Source organism: Xiphias gladius, chromosome 17, assembly GCF_016859285.1.
Source record: "Xiphias gladius isolate SHS-SW01 ecotype Sanya breed wild chromosome 17, ASM1685928v1, whole genome shotgun sequence".
In the NCBI taxonomy this organism is placed as follows: Eukaryota; Metazoa; Chordata; class Actinopteri; order Istiophoriformes; family Xiphiidae; genus Xiphias; species Xiphias gladius.
Genome location: NC_053416.1, coordinates 6576986 through 6596730, shown reverse-complemented (window position 1 = coordinate 6596730; position 19745 = coordinate 6576986). Strand labels below are relative to the sequence as shown.

The 19745-nt window shown below is 41.2% G+C and overlaps 1 protein-coding gene across 5 annotated transcripts in view; it reads right to left on the bottom strand.

The window, feature by feature from the left end:
• zbtb16a (zinc finger and BTB domain containing 16a) overlaps nucleotides 1-19745 on the bottom strand; it is a 144024-nt gene that overhangs the window by 82475 nt on the left and 41804 nt on the right. For all 5 annotated transcript variants that reach the window (XM_040149737.1, XM_040149741.1, XM_040149738.1 and 2 more), the window contains exon 3: nucleotides 4896-4993. In XM_040149737.1, the coding sequence (XP_040005671.1) occupies nucleotides 4896-4993 (98 nt within the window). The remainder of the gene's footprint in view (nucleotides 1-4895; nucleotides 4994-19745) is intronic.

Sequence of the window (19745 nt, the reverse complement as noted above, 5' to 3'; positions counted from 1 at the left end):
CAACTGAGAGACAGAGTGGAAAGCAGAGGGGAGGGAGGAGGCAGCAGCAGCAGCATCGGCGTCTGAAACGCTCCACATCCACAACATGCTGTGCATACCAAAAAGCCTCTCCACTCTCTCGCTTCATCTCGCCAATATTCTGTCTTTTTCTGAAGCGAGCTGAAGGATGATGGCGGCGGTGGAGGAGGAGGGGGAAGGGAGGAGGGGCTGAGGTTGATGGCTCTGGGACTCGGTGAAGTGTCATCATTACAGAGAGACGTGATAAAAATCGAGACGCAGCGTCAGACCGAGAAAAGCCTTGAAAGTCAAACGGCGGAGGCGGAGGTGGAAGAGAAAAAAATGAAAAAGTGCCACCAAAAAAAAAAAAAAAAAAAGACAACAAAAACTATCAAAGAAGCTTTGCCTCAGTGCTGTCTCTTCCCTAACTGTCGCGCGTCTCGACAGAAGCGCTTGTCTTGCCTTTTACCCCAGAACAAAGCGGCTATGAATCAACACTGATGTGTGTAACAGTACAGGTTGATGTCGTGCGTCAAGACAGCCCCGCTTGGAAAGAGGAAAAAAGAGAACGAAAGAAAAAAGTTTGTGCACTTGCTGCCATCGTTGCTAAAAATACACTGCCCACATCTTCCGCTCAGTTGCCTTTCTCAAGGCGGAGTATGTGGCTCTTCTTAGAGTTTTCAGTGGTATTCTTTTTTTTTTCCATTTGAACTCCTATCAAGGAGTTTTAACCGTGTGGCAGTGAGCACGAATTGAGAGTTATTATTAACCTGTTGACATCACAGAAGATTCTTAAACAATCTTTCGATTGGAAATCTATTCGGGAAATGAACACCTCGGTGTGGCCACAATCACCTCGTGCAAGACACTGTATTTATACTCATAACAATCATGGTCTCTCTGGCCTTAAAATCCTAAAGACACATGTACCTGCTGCCCTTCTCCTCCCTTCCCCTATCACCTCGTGTAATGGCTTTGCGCTTCAGTCTGCTCGTTCATCCTTTCATTCATTCAGTCCAGTTGTTTGTGCACACACGTTCTACTCCTGCTGTCGTTTCGGGCCCTGCCATTCCCACCGGCCTGCCTATCTAGCCAGTAGAATCCCCTGACCCGCTTCGTCCTGCCCGCTCACCTGCTCACCTGTTTCCCGTTCCCCCATTAGCTCCCTAGTACATACAGTATACCAGTCCATTCCCACTTGCTCTCTGCCAGATTGTCTTTGTACCATGTGCCTTAGCTTTCAGGCGCTCGGTTCTTCGCCCGCCTGTTTTGATTCTAATCTGATTTTTGACCTTGCCTGTGTTTTTTTGGATTTTGCCTCAGCCCGATCCTTTGTACTTTGTTTCCCTTCTTGGATTTTTGTATCCTTCTTTTGTTTTGTTTGGTGTTTTTAAAAAAAAAAAAAAAAAGACTCTTTTACTTTTACATCTGCCTCCTGAGTCGTGCTTTTGTTTCCCTTCTCTGAGAACCGTGACACCTCTAGGGGAAACTAAAACAGATTTCATGTGGCTGTTTTTTGAGATTAAGTGCTGTTAACTCTCTGCAATCGATTGCATGCTTCAAAAGAAATGGTTGGCGAATATTGTCAAAAACCTACAGATAAAATCAATGACAAAATATGAAACCAGTAATTTACTTTCTTTGTCTTTTTTTAGGCAGCAATTATTTTCTGAAAGCTTTCAGTCCTTTTTTGTCTCTTTAAATCGCTGAGTCTAGTTCAAAACGATGAATATGTACTTTCATGTGTTTTTTAATTAAGTTTAGTTTTTGCTAATGTTGGCCCTGTAACACGATCATTTATCCCGTTAAATGTACATTATCCCAGGTGTCTACCCTCAATGCTATACAAGGATGATTTGGTAACATATATACAAGGCCAAAAGAAACATAATAACATAAAATCATCATATATACAGATAATTATAGATATTTTTAAGTTTAGATAATTGTAGTTAATATATGTATGTGTACAAAATTTCAGATAATAGCAGGAGATGAAAGAAAGATGCTTCCTCAGCTACAAGAAAAAGTTTGAACCTGATAATGAGCCTTTTTTCATTGTCTTTGGCCTCCCCTTCAGTAACTGGCTGACTGATGTTTGTTAATTACTACTACTGCCCAAAACTCACAATAACTACATCACCTGCATTCATTAGAAAGAGGTAGTACTGAGTAATAAGCAATAGGACTCAGCTGCACACAAAGATATAATATGCCAGTATGCCGACACCACTAAGTACTGGCCTACAACGGTCACTGTTACTATTATAATTACCACGACTAATACAATTAGAACGTAAAGTACAAGGTTGAGGCTTTCTGTCACGACAACTTGCATCTATGTCAGCAGCCAGAACGCGGCTCATTAAAGTTCATCTCCAGAAGAGCATTAGGAGAAATGCACACACATTTCAGGAACAGGCAGCAAGCGTCTGGGCGCAAGACTGACTCACCCTCAGCCTCCACTTTGTCATGACTCCTGACTTCAGGAAAACTTTGACTTCATGCTTACTTTTGCCACTGAACTGTACAGCTTGATGTGACACAAAGATTAGGATAGAGGCTTTAGGGCTCCACAGTCTGTCCGAGGAAGTACAAATTCTAGTGGGAGCTGCGAAACAGCATAAAAATGACGTAACCCTAACCATCACTACCTTATTTGTTCCTGGGACAGAGCTCTCTTCTTTCTGCTTTGACAAGTGAGTGAGAAGGGGAGCGTACATTTGCAGCAGGGACTGTGAAAACGGGGCGTAATTTTAAAATAAACAGTGAATATTTCCTTGGAGCATCTTTTGTTTTTGACATGCTGGGTTGTGTGCTGAGCCAATTCACTGGCACAGCGTGAGTTTGTCATTCATTTTTGTCACAACATAGCAGGAGTGTCAGCATCCATCTCAGTCATAGTTTAAAATTTGGTGAGATGCAAACAAATAAATGATCCTCGCAATTATCATTTTCTGCCTACTGACAGTAGTTGGGGGGGGGTATCTTCACCAATGACAATGATAAAGCCAAGTAGACAATTCAGAACACTTAATGTATCTCACTGTAAAACATACAGGGTACTAGACAGAGGGCTCGATCTCTGGGCCAACGTCAACACATGGATTTGGGATTTTGTGTGTGTGTGTGTGTGTGTGTGTGTGTGTGTGTGTGTGTGTGTGTGTGTGTGTGTGTGTGTGTGTGTGTGTGTGTGTGCGTGCAGAAGGGGTTCCCTCAGAGGTCCCATGGCATTTACAGTGTCTCAATAAACCATCTGCACTTAGGGCCTTAGGACTGAGGAACTCTTTGCTGCCTATAAAAGACGGTCCATGCCATTAAAGCAGCGCTGTGCTAAGTAGGCTCAGAGCACGGGGACTGCCGGTGTGTGAGTGTGTGTGTGTGTGTGTGTGTGTGTGTGTGTGTGTGTGTGTGTGTGTGTGTTTGGGGGTGGGTGTACTAATGTCCTGCTGGACCAATCAATGCGTTCCCTGTTCTGACTTGTACTGCCTTTCAAACCTCGAATGTCATAGAGGTGTAGAATGACAGGATGATGATGTGCAGGCACCTCTTGGGTTAAGTTTCCCTGAGTTGCTCAGATTTACTAATCCACAAATCACTGAAACTGGGTTATGCTCCACATTCACATATTCAAAACCAGTGTCTCTTTAATGAGATAAAGCATGTGTAATGCAGGTTATCCCTCTATTTAGCTCTCAGGCTGCAGAAACTTCAGTGTTGATGTCTGTTGTAAAAACTTTCTATCAAGAAAAACCTGTTTTCAATACTGCGTTACTGTACTATGTATTCATACTGTGGTAAATCAAGTCGCTTTGAATTTGTGAATGGATTTGAACCACATTTGTGAATTGCGAGAGTAAAAGCTACAGTTGGGCTTTGCTTAAGGCTATAAAAGTACTGTTTAAATCTACAAGACAAGGAGATTAACTCTCCTATTAAAAGGACCATACATGATTATCCCATTTACTTGCAATCATGTATACTTTACCATTACGGACCACCCTGAAAGCTTGCTGCAATGTTATTTTTTTGTTGTCCATTCATGTAAATAAACTATCAAAGTGAAACTCTCAAGGACATAAAACTTTATTGAGTTCAGGGCTGTAGCTGCCACTGAGGAAGCAAGGTTGCATCCTTGGGAAGGAGGATAAAATGTAGAGGATAAAATTCACAGAAAATGTAAGCAAACAAATAAATAAATTAGGGAAATGAAAACAAATGAAAATAATCAGGCTACTTTAGTGGTTTGTCAAAAATTCTTTTCTAGCTGGGGCTGCGCTTATCCTTGCCCTGGGTACTTCTGAAATCCAGGCTATGTCGAGTCTGCTTTTAGTTTTGGCAAACTTCCAAAAACATTTTTTTGGCCACATACAGTAGTTGTAAATGCAGATTAATTTGAAATGCCTGCACTGCATAACAACACATTTATTTAACTTTGACAACTAAGCTACAGTTATACTGTATAGCATAGTAAAATGAAACAAGTAAACAACACTTAAAAAAAAAAACTAACACAAAGATTGCTTTGGAGAGAGTCATAAGAAATGCAAAATATACGGTTTCAAACATGCAAAACCATTGGCATGGGTCTTTAAGGAATTGCTTAGCGACCTCTGACCATCATTGGTTTCAACAGAGTTTCAAATTACCACCGTTCTCTAAATTCGGATTCATATCTTTCCTCATTTTCAGTAGCAACATTCTGTGAGGCACTATATAATGCTTCAGTGCAACTGTACAGAATGGCAGTAATGAATGCTCTATCATTCAGACTCCCTTCAGTCATTCCCTATAATCAATAATAAATCCAGCAGTGATAACAGGAGGTACTGATATCTCAACAGTGATTGTAGAATGGGGTGGTGGATTTGTGATTTGGGTTGGTTTGGTTTCCTTACCTGAATGAGACAGCAAATGCATCCGTAGACGGAGGCTGTCCAGGAAGCTCTTCCCACACAGCTCACAGCCGTAGGTCTTCATTCCACTGTGCATCTTCCTGTTGACAGAGTGCAAAACAAACACTTTATTGTTTGGACTCTAGTGGTAAGAAAGTCAGTTTTTAGCAGGCAAAGCTTAATGTGCATGCATATCACTAAAACAGATGTTTGTGTCTCTAGCAAAGTGACATTTTTACAGCTGTGTAACTGATGGCTTTGAGCAGAGCAAAGGTTTGGCCTTTGGCACTTTGTGAAAATATGTCACACTCCATCAATCATAACATCAGCACATAACAATAACCATCAGTTTAACAAGCCGTCCAACTACCACACATATTCTTCTGCAGGGAGCACCAGACCATGACTTGGTGTTGTAAATCACGAGACACTATTCAAGCAGAGGCCTTATCAGCTCCCTACATCTCAAGTGCTGCAGATGGATAAGATCCTTTAAAGTGAAATAGAATGGTTTATTCAGGCAAACACACAGGGCAGCTATTTAGTGTATATACCATTCATGGGCCAGTTTTTTAACTTCTGCTTTCTAAACCATAAGGTGATGTGTAGCTTGAAGCAAAATCAGATCTGCAATGAATTGTCTTTTTACAAATGGAAAGTCATTAGGATGTAACATAGTTTAAGTGGACAAGATCAGACAAGACTAAGGGTCAATATTTGATTATGTGGTAAAGGCCTTGAAGGTTAGGTAACTGAAAAACATCTGACAACATAAAGTTTATCCTCACAACTCTCTCTGTTACAAAGTCCTCAAAGACCCCATGGCTTAGTATAAAGCATATTATTCGTGAAAGATATCTGAAAGTGCTCTAAAGCAATTAAGGTGACACAAATTGCCAAACAAGTGCCAGAGTGCCTTAAGCCTCCCAAGAACTTCAAATACCTTGCCTATGTGTACCTCTCTCGAGGTGCTCACACCCCTGATTGTACTGATTGTTTTTCAAGTTGGTGCTGTTTTTGATTTGACACAATCGATAATCCATGTATAATGGAATGATCTAAAACCGTCTCTTTTACGCATAATGAGGCTCAAAAACCGTCATCTTTTTGATGATAATGCTAAATTAAGAAATTAAGACCAAGAAAGGTGATGAAAAAAAAAAAACACTGATAATTCCTTAAGCAATTGATAAGGCTTTGGTTTGATTAGAATGTTTCTAGATTGAAGTAATGTTTTACACTTTAATGCAAAGCTGAAAAAAAAAATACCCCAAATGTGCATGGAAAAAGTGCCATGTTCTACCCTCGAGTGAGTGTAAGCTTCTGGCAGACAAAACGACGTCAAACCGACGGATTTCATAGTCTCTGTCGACGAGTCAGGTGGCACGGAGTGATCAGCCGAGTGCATTCTTGGGGAAACAATGCCCTTGATAAGAGATCTGCACAACTTGGGCAAGATGACAGCCATCCATCTTAGCGTCTCTCAACAAAGCCGCGGAGGAGGAGGTGGTGCCACTCTCCCAAAACTGACTGACTGATTGATGTCAGATGTCGAATGCAAATTGATTTACAGCTCTCTTTTGTGCCTCAAGAGGAGTAGCGAGAGAGACAGAGCGAGGATGATACAGAGACAGACAGAGACACATTATAGCGTGTCCTATGGCAATGGTTGCAGAAGTTATTAAGCAGTGAAGTCTAGTATGACTTCAGTGACAATTAATTGCTTAAAAACCTTGAAGCCTGACAAGAAGGATGGCAAAAACAAAAATCTGAAATGTAGGAAAATGCAGCAGGGTTGAAGAAGTCATGATAATCATCATAGAGGTTAGAATTTGTGGAGAGACCTTGGAGACCAAAGTCAGAATTACGGCCCCTTTGGCTAGTAGTGAGTAATTAAAGGCCCAATAAATGCCAAAGGCCCCCAAGAGGGAAAGAAGAACACTTGAAAAAAGCCAAAAAGGGAGAGACACAAGAATAACATAGCTGAGAAAGGCAACAATACTCTTACACTGTTAGATATCATCTGTGATGGAACAGACCACGCGTTATATCATGAAGTAATGTACTTTAATGAAAAATTTCCACTTCCCACTTTTTCCCAGACTGCCAGAGGGTTTCTGAATTTGTTGTGTTCAATAAAAAGCAGGCATACAGCCATAACAATACGGCATCAAAATGAGATCATGCTGCTGTTGGTTACACATATGGTAGGACAGATCAATAGCAATTGAAGAAGACTGCAATATGTCATACAGATGTTTAGCATTCTGGCCTATTAAGGCAACTGCCAGTAGACTAACTGTAATCCCTGCCACCTCTGCATTGAAATTCTTACTTCATGATTGGTGCAAAATACCAGCACTGGAATGATGCCCTCACGTTTTACCTCTGAGGGCCCAAAGTCTGACCTTTACCGGTGTTGTTTTAGGTAGATCCAAAATATCTTAATGTAATTTTGTCTTTGACGAGTTATCGAAATGAATGAGACAAACTCAACAACAAACAACAAAATGGACAAAAGAATGGAAGAGGATTTTTTTTTTTCCTTTAAGGATCATAGGTTATGTACTCACACACTCTGATAAGGGGAAAACACGCAAGTGGTAAACCACAACACAACACACAGAGAGCACAAAGCCTTTCAAAGGCCTTTTGTGTCCCTCCTCAATCTGACCATTGTGCCCCCCAGACAGAGCACTGATAAGGTATGGATGGACTTATTAAGGCCACTTGAGGTGGAAGCAATGCCATGTATTTTCACCGTAAATGTAGTGTTGATGAGCAAAGTGCGGTGTGTATGTCCCGAGCTGAGAGTGTGTTAAGTTTAACTGCAATAGCTAGCACTACCCACTGAAACAGCACATTACTTGATGTTCAACCGAATGGTAACAGCTCCTGTTCCAGTAATTTTGTCTTTTAAAAGGAAGGTTTAAGACTTTTAGAGGTCTGTCCACCTGAAACACTAATGACGCCCTTTCTATTGGCATTTAACTATATTTAGCTCATGGTGTATGAAGCTTCTATTCTCACTTTTATGTAAATTCATTTTTTAAATGACCAAAGTGGGCCAAATTATGATACTATTAGCATCAGTAGCTAATGTACAATTTGTATTGCAGTGAATAAAACAATTTCAAGAGCGGCATAACCCAGGTAGCCAAAATGGCTTGACCCAGCACTGGCTTACATCCGGCAAACTTAGTTTCCAGATTCACACCAGACTTGTGATGAATAACGACCCGAAATCAAGTTAAGCGCAGTGGTCCAAGTGCTGCCACCTGAGGTCATTCTCAGCCCAACTCACTAGGTCTGCAACCACAAAGACTAGCCAGATTTATAAACTGTAGCTTCAGGAGTCCCATTTGAGGCAGATCACAGTTGATCCTCCGGGGCCGGAACACAGGTAAGTGGGCTGACATTGTTTCGATCGGCCCAAATTGACTGGCTACCTGGCAGTTTTTTGCACGAGCAGCTGTGCCTCCCATTCTTCTGGATTTTGAAGTAAAGAGATGATTGGGCCGGCCAATAGGGAGACAGTAGATATGAACGGTTTAGAAGGTGATTCGCTGGTCCGATGACAGAGAGTAAGCAACACCACCGTGTATGTACCACGCTTAACTATAAGACAGACAAAGGTGCAGTCACACCTTTGGTATACCGTAGGAAAAAAAATTAAAATGAATCAGCAGTTAGGATTTTAGGTATGTTTTATAAGCTTTGAAATGCTTTGTGTGTCTAAGCAGAGCTAATAATATACTGCAATTCAGCCTCAGCAAGGTTTAATAACATGTAAAAGGATACTAAAATATTGTCTCGGCTCAGTGATTTAGCTCGGATAGACCTCTCCACACACACACTCTCAAATCCCATTGTAACTGCTTGCTTTCATGTTGTGCTTCTGAAATATATGATGAGAGGTGTGTGCGCGTGATTGTGTGTGTTTGTGTGTAGTGGGTGGGTGGGAGCGAAGGGAGTGAGGGATGGAAGGAGGGTGATTTGAAACAGACTGACTGTAGTCATTAAGGAAGTTCACATAAAACTCTCTCAGGCCATTTACTCAGTTAATAATTGACTTTGTCCAACAGTCACTTTTGACAACGGCAATAAATTTGAAATTTATGTCAACAAAACATATGCTGATCACCTTGTGCGGTGTGCTTCCTCGTAAAAAACAGCACAACCGAGGGCTGTCTGAGTGCATATGTGTGTGCGTTTGAGATGCGAGTCGATTACAGGCCTGTGTTATTGAGCAGTAACAGCTTGCCTCATGCAATTCAGAATTTCCTTTTCCCCATTTTGCCGCCGGACCTGTCTGGACATATATCATAACTAGCGCTGAATTTCGTGAAATAAAAACTCAAGCTTCCCACCTGTCCTTCCACCTATGATATGACAGAGAAAAAAGTCAAAATAAGGTTAGCCACTGATCCAATGCAACATGATTGGGCTTTGACAGAGCCAGTGGAACTACTGCCAAACCTCATTAAATCAAATGACTCTGCTTGAAACTCATGTTGATGCCCTCTCCAGCTCACATCAACATTTTTTTTTATCACCACATCCAAACTATTAGACAATAAAGAAAAGCCAAGCAGGGCCATTTCTCATTGCTTGCCTAAAATCTATTTCTCCCTGAGCAGCCTTGAGTGTTGCTCTCTATCCTCATCTATCCTTTCATCTTTTATTTTTTCCATTTTTTCTTCCATCCTCTGGTCCTGAGGGGAGCAATAAAACAACCTGAAACGATGTTCGTAAATAAAAGCTTTGGAGAAAGAGGAATGGAGGGTTAAGATGGAAAGAAGAAAACACTAAAAGATAAAGGGAGGCAATTGATAAGAGGTGGTAAATTGAGGAAAAGCCGTGTGGTGGTGTGGTGTGGTGTGTGTGTGTGACTGTCCGTTCATTAGTTCTGTGGAAGAGATGAAAACGAACTGATAATTGGGGGAAAGAGGGCCACTGAATAGAGTTTAGACTTAAGTGGCAGAGGAACGGTGAGCATCTCATGTGGGCACATCTGAGACATCTCTCTCACATTAGCTGTTAGCTTAGCGTAAAGCACACAAAAAAAATTGACCCTGTTCTTTTTTTTTTTTTTTAAGTGTTTTCATTTCTCTCCAAATTGCATTCTGTCCTCTCAAAACAGTGTTAATCAATATTTTTATATTAACACTGAACCAGATGATTATGTGTAATGTGAAAGGGGCTCACTCTTTGTGACAAACCCACAGAGAATTATCATCTAAATCTGCAGCTTCCTCTAACTCTACTTTTAACCCTTTTAGCCTCTTTTGTGATGACTTGTGATAAATAATGTCCACATGAAACACTAATCACGCCCTGGGCATTTAACTATATTTAGCTCATGGTGTATGAAGCTTCTATTCTCACTTTTATGTAAATTCATTTTTTAAATGACCAAAGTGGGCCAAATTATGATACTATTAGCATCAGTAGCTAATGTACAATTTTGTATTGCAGTGAATAAAACAATTTCAAGAGGGGCATAACCCAGGTAGCCAAAATGGCTTGACCCAGCACTGGCTTACATCCGGCAAACTTAGTTTCCAGATTCACACCAGACTTGTGATGAATAATGACCCGAAATCAAGTTAAGCGCAGTGGTCCAAGTGCTGCCACCTGAGGTCATTCTCAGCCCAACTCACTAGGTCTGCAACCACAAAGACTAGCCAGATTTATAAACTGTAGCTTTAGGAGTCCCATTTGAGGCAGATCACAGTTGATCCTCCGGGGCCGGAACACAGGTAAGTGGGCTGACATTGTTTCGATCGGCCCAAATTGACTGGCTACCTGGCAGTTTTTTGCACGAGCAGCTGTGCCTCCCATTCTTCTGGGTTTGGAAGTAAAGAGATGATTAAAAATGTGACCCTTATTTTTGAAAAAAATGTGACTATCAAGTATGTTTAACTTGCACCCTGGGCCGACCAATAGGGAGACACTAGATATGAACAGTTTAGAAGGTGATTCGCTGGTCCGATGACAGAGAGTAAGCAACACCACCGTGTATGTACCACGCTTAACTATAAGACAGACAAAGGTGCAGTCACACCTTTGGTATACCGTAGGAAAAAAAATTAAAATGAATCAGCAGTTAGGATTTTAGGTATGTTTTATAAGCTTTGAAATGGTTTGTGTGTCTAAGCAGAGCTAATAATATACTGCAATTCAGCTTCAGCAAGGTTTAATAACATGTAAAAGGATACTAAAATATTGTCTCGGCTCAGTGATTTAGCTCGGATAGACCTCTCCACACACACACTCTCAAATCCCATTGTAACTGCTTGCTTTCATGTTGTGCTTCTGAAATAGATGATGAGAGGTGTGTGTGCGTGTGTGCGTGATTGTGTGTGTGTGTGTGTGTGTGTGTTTCCCTTAACTCTACTTTTAACCTTTTAGCTTCTTTTAACTAATTGTTTTTGTTTATTGAGCCGCAAACTATGCTCTCATCAACCACAACAGTCACAAGGAAGCTGTTTTCAGTGAAAAAGCTTGAATATACCCAGTGTGCGCTACCCGCCTAGCACCAAACGACAGACAAAGTTAGCAACTCGCTGGGAACAAAACTGAGGTCAGGTGGCTAGAAAAACCACTCGGAATGATCGCTAATATTTCCCTGTGTGTGAAATAAAATAAGCAACTGTTTGCTAAAACATTGGCTTTAATAACCTTATAATTTTTTTTCAGCTTGTTTTGCTGTTCCCAAGCAGCCAAAAATCTATTAATACTCCCTGAACATCTACCAAACATGAAAAATGTATTTTCATTAATGGTCAAAACTAGAAACTTTACATTGAACTTTAAATGAATTATTTTAAAGCTTACTGGACGTGCCACCATCTCCGTGATGATGTGGCAAGGAGATGGAACGATTTTCACAGAGGCACTATCTGATGTGTGTTCCAAAATCACTAATCGCTAAAATTTCGAAAGGGCTATTCGAAAAATGTAAATGGGTGTGTGAAATCAGCGTGAAGCTAGCGTAAGCACAAAGGTAGGAGCTGGCAACAATTATCCGGCAAAATTGCAAGGTAGTAAGAGAGCATGTAACTTGACATTATTAGCTAACAGAGTCAAGCACTACACTACAAACAAAAAGGTCAATAAAAAGACTCGAGTTTCAAAAATTATTAAGTGGGATAATGCACTCTAGAAGTAAGAGCCCAACCAATGGTACATCCATTTGAGGATAAAAGCACAGGGTGTAAGAGCCCCACTGACGCACACACAACTCCCTGTCATGGTGAACAAAGCCGAAATGATGCACGAGGCGATTCAGTGACACTTTGGTGGCTGATCCTAATGTGGCCATAAGCAGCGCAGCGTGCTGCCGCCACCTCTTATTTTGGTTTACTGACAGAGAGAAATGGAGAGGAGGAACAAGGGGCTTTTTTCAACATTAATTTCCAGTCCATTAGGAGACTGACCATGTCACACAGACAAACACGGTGGTAGAAGAAAGAGGGTGACGGGAATAGTGATGGTGGCGTTCAGTGAAACAAAAAGGATCATCGGGAAGAAAATAAAAGCAAAATCATATTTGGGTTTAACTAAATAACTGCCCCCGTTTAGAGGTCAAAAAGAAAACAGAAAAATAACGGCATGTCAAAGACAGTGACACAAATATCTTGTTTAGTGAAGCACCATGTGTGGTTCTTAACATTTACATGGGTCCATTTTGTGGCAGTCGGGAGAACTCCCTTTCTGTCATTTTATCCTTCCTTTTAAGCCTAAATTCCCTTGCTCTCCCACCCCCACTCCACCCCTCTGTCTTTGCTCAATCAAAATGTATCAGGCAGGCTGGCGTAACACCGGTCGGCGTGGGCTGTTTATCCTGAGTCCTCCTGCACATATCAATGACTTGGCCCCCGTTGTCCCCCGCCAGGGAGACGTTCATATAAATTCAAGCCACACACGCGAACGCTGAGGCACTCGTGTTGAGCATAGATGAGTAGCAGGGCGAGAGGAAAAAGAGGAGAGACAGAAGGATGGGGAGGGAGAGTGCCACTGCCTTTCATCCTCACTGTGTTATTTTTAATATTGCAGACACCGCCACCCCCAAGTTTGCCCTGTGGGCGTCTCGAGAGAAAACAGCTACATCATGTTCTCGGGGTAAAAACAATGAAAAAATTAACAGCAGTAAACATGTATCCTTGCTAGATTGACACAGTCCCCGTCGCAGCCAATCAGAAACGTATATGTCACCTGCAATCATGGTGCCAACCTTTGACGGTGGTATGATGCATCATTTTGCTTGATCCAATCAGTGCAATTTTGATAATGAGGGTAACTTTGACAGCCGGGCGTAAGCAGTTAGATTAATGATATCCACAGGTTTCATTAAAATCCAATCAGTCATGTCTGAGTTAGTCCACAAGCGGTGTCCTAACTCTAACCTACAGTACTAATTAATGTATTGCACTAACTCCTAATGGTGTTACGTGTGATTTAAAGTTGCTATATGCAGCATTTTGTGTATCTAATAAATCCCGTCACCTGTCGCTGCCAACATGTGTCCCTGCTCCCCGCTACTTGCTTTAAAGAAGAAGATGAATGAGACATGAGATGGAGATGGATGAATAGAACCAATATGCGCTCTGACCCGAGTTAGCCGCTGTCGAGCTGGAACAATGCAGTCGGAATGAGGAAAGTGTTGTATTATTTAATATAAGCATGTAGTAATATGGTTTAAAAAGATAAAGCTGTCTTCCTAAAGCTGAGAATTACGACCAGAGAATTTGAGAATTCAAAATACCAGCTCGTTCTTAACGCCTCTAAACCACTTTCAGACATGGAAGACATCAAATCACTGGCTTCATTTATCCATAATGGCTTTTTGTCATTGAGATATGTGTCTGTTAAATAAATGTTTCTTGTGACTATACTTAGACATGAGAGAACTGAAAAAGCCACAATTCTCACTTGATATCTGTCATCTGGTGTGCAAGTGGGAGAAGTAGCAGCGCTCGGGAACGCAGTGATATGAAGAAGGAAAAGTTGTAGGGCCGCCTCAGTGAGGGATTTTAAAAACTTATTTTGCCACTGAAGCCTTAATTAATGACCACTGGGCGGGGATGCTCACCCTGCCTCGCACAGTGGATCGCAGAATAAATTTTGTCATCAGTTTCATCGTTAATAGATTACAAACTCTGCTCCCTATTTTATAAAAGCCTGACGCAGCACAAGTGTTGAAACTCGCATTTAAATCTCATTTTTTCACATGTTCAATGTAATATTCATAATTTTGCCCATGCAGATTTTTAGCTTTTTTGCCTGCTCTGCATGGGGGAAGAAAAAAAAAAAAAAGTTTTTACAAACTGATCTGACATGAGAAGAATCTACTTAAAATATCACTGAAATCTGCTCGTGAGGTCAAGAATGAACCTCCAGGATCGGAACAAAATTGCTACGAGTGTCGGCTTCTCGGCTTTCCTTACGTTAACTTTACCGCAGTTTTAGTTGTAATGAAATAATGTTAGAAGTAACAGCGTCTGTGTCACAGCTGTTTCCACTAATTATCACCACCCATGCTTGATTGCTACCTAAGCACATACGGTTTTGAAGAGCCTTGGTTCTCAGGTAAGAGAAGAGGAATAATCCAAGAAACCTCTAATTGTGCTTCCTGGGCAGTAAGAAACTATTTCAACCTAATCCCAGTTAGATACCTGGATTCCCCCAAAGCTTAGAAGGTAGGATTCATTCTCTAATACCCTCAGTCTTACTCAGGAAGCCATTTCAACCTCTCTCCTACAGTTCCACTCAGTGTGAAGTGCTTTCCCCCTCTGACAAAGTCCCTTTATTCAATAAGAGGTGACAATGAAGAGAGAACATGACCTAGAGGTTGCAGTTCAAATCCCCAGACTGGCAGGAGAAAATTTTTACCGGTGAAGATTATCAAAGACTGCTAAAGGTACCCCTTGGCAAGACACAGAAATTCCAAATACTCAGGGCGTTGTATTCAAACTTCTCAGCAGCCTACTTGAGAGCAGATCGTTCAAGGAGAGTGGTTTCTGTATGAGAGCGTTCAATCTTGTGATTCACTTCAAACTGAAAAAAGAAAACAAAAACTGTTCACAACAGTAGGGTGCTGCACTGGAAGAATCCACATGCAAGTGTTTAGTTAGTTATCATCCAACCAACTTGTAAAACATGTTGGTTACAGCACAATGAACCCAGATTTGTCCTCCTATTGAGAACTGGGAGACCTGAAAGTTTTTTCTTTTTAGTTTCTTTAAAAGCACTGTCACTTCTTTTTTCTTTAAATGATTATCCTGACCCAAAAAAACACTGGAAAAACAATGCAGCAAATGAATGGAGTTAGTTACCACAGAGGCTCTGGCCCATCACTGTGTGTTGTGGTACCGGGCAACGCACAGGTGTGAGTGTGTGTATGCGCAGCTCCCTGCAGTTTCCCCCCCAGGCCATTACTATAAATGACAGTGTGCACTTAGTCAACCAGCCCAGTTAAATAAGGATTAGAGGGATGAGAAGAAAATAACTCCACACTTTTGAGGGCAGCAAATGGGGTTTGCAAAGTCTGCAACCGAAAGTATGAGCTCTGCTTGCCTGCAAATTATTTGACATCCCCAGCTCCCCCCTTGTGTGACAACTCTTTTTTCTCATTTTAACTAGACCTAAAGACACTGAAGTGTTGGAGCAGTGGGAACAAAGATGAGGGAGAGCGTGTAAGATCACATGTATAAAGTATTTCTGTTAAAGCCCATCTCCGAGACAAACACAAGCCCTGCTGCTCCCTCTTCCCCCTGCTTCGCTTTTGGTTTGTGCATCAAAAGACCCTTGCCGTCTCAAAATAGCACAACAACATTTCTGTTTCGTCTTGTTGTTTCTTTCTTTCTTTTTTTTTAATCTCGACAATGTTGCCAGTTTGCTAGATTCCTGTTTTTCCTCTGCTCCTGCTCTCTTGATCTGTGAGAGGTTACAGCGCATCGAGTGAGACAGTTGGCTCAGGCATGTGTGCGTCTCTGTATGTGTGTGTGTGTGTGTGTGTGTGCAGTACAAGAGCCTTGGTGGTCTATAAAAAGCAGCCAGACAAAGTCTTCCCTCTCTGCTCATGCATTATGCATTGGCATCACCTTCCATCAAGTGGCAGAAAAACCTCAAAGATGTCTAACTTTAGCTTCCATTCTGAAAGCCAAACAGAGGAGGAGATGTGTTATTTTGACTGCCACAGCCGAGCTAAGCACCTGTTACATCAATAAAAGCTGCATTTCCCAACAAGAACGTTGACAACGACAACCTGTATGATGCCAGAGCAATCACAGAAAAACCAGTTAAATGCAGAGAGTAGCGGGGTGTACACAAGTAGAGGAAGAGTTCAGATTAGATTAGATGACACTGGATCAAACTGTGACCTTGCGGAGAAGTTTTGTCTTTGCTGCGGCAGTTCGTAGCAAAGGGAGAATCCAAAAGGCTTAACATAACAGCTTAGAGAGTTCAAAAAAATATATTACTTTGGAGAAGTACATTTCCACAGGAAGGGTACAATGGAACTTAACTTTCACAGATGGTTTGATTTCTCTTTATAGGTCAGCATGACAGGTCAGTGTGAAGCTAGATGGGTTTATATGAATCCGCAGCCTAACTTTACTGATCACAGTCTCATATACTGTACTATTTCTTTTTTTTTTCTTCTGCATTATTTTATTCTGCCCGTAAGGTTCCATGGCTACGGACAGGCTTATGACAGAGTGACAGATTAATACTTTAAACTGTTGTAGAAACTGTAAAATAAATTCCAAATAACATTACAAAGATCCACAAAATTAGAATTTTGACTTTCTGACATCCTTGTAGTCAGAGAGCAGAGACCCGGAGACTTGTGCATTATCAAAATGAAGTGTAGAGTACAAACCTGATTAATAATCTAAGTAATCTACTGTGTGAGTACTGCTGTTGGCCAGATGTTTCTTATCTCAGGAAATACTGGTACATCGTCATTATTTCATTGACAGAAGAGTCCCAGATACATAACCTTACTCAATGTAAACACTCTTGTTTGTATGGAAACGGGAGCGGGACCTTGTGATTTTATTTTTTTTTCTAGCCAGCGCGAGCCAGAGCAGACCAGTTGACGAGGTGATTATTTTTGTATTTGGACACAGCTCTCAAACTATTATGCAACGCCTCTGAGATTGATTTACTGTACGCCTTGTAACACACTGAACGGATCACATTCTGGGAATAAAGATGGTGGCAAGCCAGCGTCTTTGTGTGTCTGAAAGAGCAACTGTGTGTGTTTGGGTTTTATGTGTCTCTCCATGTAAAATAACACAGATACGATTATTAACAAGAATAACCGTATCTATGCTGAGGAAAATAAAAGTGTTTTAAAGGGAAAAAAAAGGTAAGATTGCCGGGGCTTATTTTCACACTTGAGATGGCCGCAGGCAGGTTGTTTTCTATGTGTTTGACCTCGTGAACTTGTGAGTGTGTGTGTGTGTGTGTGTGTGTGTGCATGCGGGGTAGCTCAGGGAGGTTCAGGTGGCAGTGATGGCGCTAGGCCATCTGCACTGTCATTCACCGCACGTCTGCCATCCAAGAGCTGCACAGCACCCACGGGCGTCTCAAACATCCCCAGCCGGAGCTCTGCGGGGTTGCAGTAAACAAGTCGCTCTCATCTCAGAGAGAGAGAGAGAGAGAGAGAGAATGTGTGTGTGTGTGTGTCTGACTGTGTGATACTCTGTGTTCCTGTACACATCATAGTGCCTGTAATAGCAGTGTTTGTTTCCTTTTTGATGGCCATAGAGTACTAGCACCTATATGTGCAGGTTGTTGTCTACACCTATAAAGACTATGTATAGACTACGTATGTAGTTATACATTTCATACTTTCTGTACATACAGTATCTATGGAGTATATGTAGAGAGCAAAATGAGAAAACAAAATACAAATGCCTCATTTGCAGTTGCTGTAAATTCATGTTTTTTTATACAAATGTTCTTAACCTACTCCGTGTTACATAATGCGTGGAAAGTATCAGGCCCTAAAATAATTCAAACTAGATAATTGTTCTATTGTATTTCGAATTGCATATAAATTATTGTTCATGTTTAGGTATAGTTTTTGAATTAAAATACGTTGCAATATTTTTTTCTTATCCATTAGTTGATTAGCTAAATCAATAGAATATTAACTGATGGTCATTTTGATGATCAGCGGAGTCATTTGAAAGAAAAATGCCAAACATTAACAGGTGAGGATTTTCTGCTTTGCTCCGTTTCATATCTTGTATATTAAATTACTGGGGCGTTTTGAACTGTTGGGGAGTTATAGACTTATTATTGACATAATAATTTCTTTGTTTTTAAGAAATATCCCTAGTCTTACATAGTTCCGTGTGCCTACACTCTTAATTCTGGGATCTATACTTTTCCCCAAATGTTCCCCTCATAAAATAAAATCAAGTGATACCCTTATGGGAAAAGAACTGTATTAAATATGACTTACTACACAGTACGCTAACTCAAAAGGAAGCAAAAGATAATGAAGCATGACAATTGCTCCTATTTCTGGCAGCCCCCTGATATTCCCTGGAGGTTCCTAAACCTGACTTTGGGAATCATTGCTGCATGTTATGTAAGCAGAGCTTGCTCTGTTCTTATTTATACCTGATGTCTCTTCTACGCTGCTGTCACACGGCAGCATCCTTTCAGTCTCATCTTATCTGACCTAGAACGAGTAGTTAACTATGGATAAACACATTGGCTTTGACTTCCACAGCTTACTGTATATTAGTACATTAATCTCGGCACAGCACCCTATTAAAAGGAGAAACTTCAGCGAGTGAGTATGACAGCTGAAGAGCAGCCAGTGAATAGATTGGGCGGTCTGTGCCAAGAATTTCTGTCGGCTTGAATCAGGGCCTTTGCCTGCACAGCGGAGGGTCATGTGAGAGTTTGGGTTTGTGTGTGTGTGTGTGTGTGTGAAATATAGCTAATAACAGAGCGCTGAGTGGCTTTTCCCCCCTCTTTTTTTTTTTTTTTATCCCCCCAGTGCTGAGTTGTATTGGGCCATTTCGTGCTGCCTGGTGGCAGTCCTGTTAGTGACTTTGGTGTAATTCACAAAGTAGAATATAAAACTGAGTGTTACTTATGCGCCAGGTATATTATTAGATTCCAAAAGGCAAACGTAAGAGGTTTTAATGCTGCCAGGCACTAAACTTAAGATCAATTTAAAAACAAAAGCTGTAAAAAAATCAGCCATCTAATGTTGTTAAACCGAAAAAAGAAAAAGAGCACCAGCGGTTGAAATGGTAAGGAGCATGATGTCCTGCTCGGTTTAGCGAAGGAATAGAAGTTCTCCTCAAGTACAAAAAAATTCTGCGCGGAAACTTGGGTCAGAGAATAAGACACAGGTAACTTTAATAGCAGGATTAAATGAAATTGTTTTAAAACCCTGAACTTAAATGATTTTAAGAGGTTGTACGGACCCATCAACTCCTTGTATTGGGTCTATGTCACTCCTATGTACACAGATGGAGGGAAGACCATGAGACAAGAGCTCCGACAAGAAAAGAGGGAGAGAGGGAAAATATACTGTGTGAGCAAAAGGATAAAATATGTGCTGACAGCTTTTTGGCCAGAGGGCTAGAACACTGAAATAGTAGCGTCTGGATGTCAGGCCGGGGTCACTCCCTTCACTCGAGAGCAGACTTTCCCCGACCCTGGCTAGGAAAACATCACACACACCACAACAGTCGACTGATAATGTAGTGGCTGACAGATAATATACTAACTTGTTCAAATGTGACACTAATGTACCTTGGAAAGGGTTGAAACCATAGCAAGAGCTGTCAGTTGAATAAAATCATTTATTTA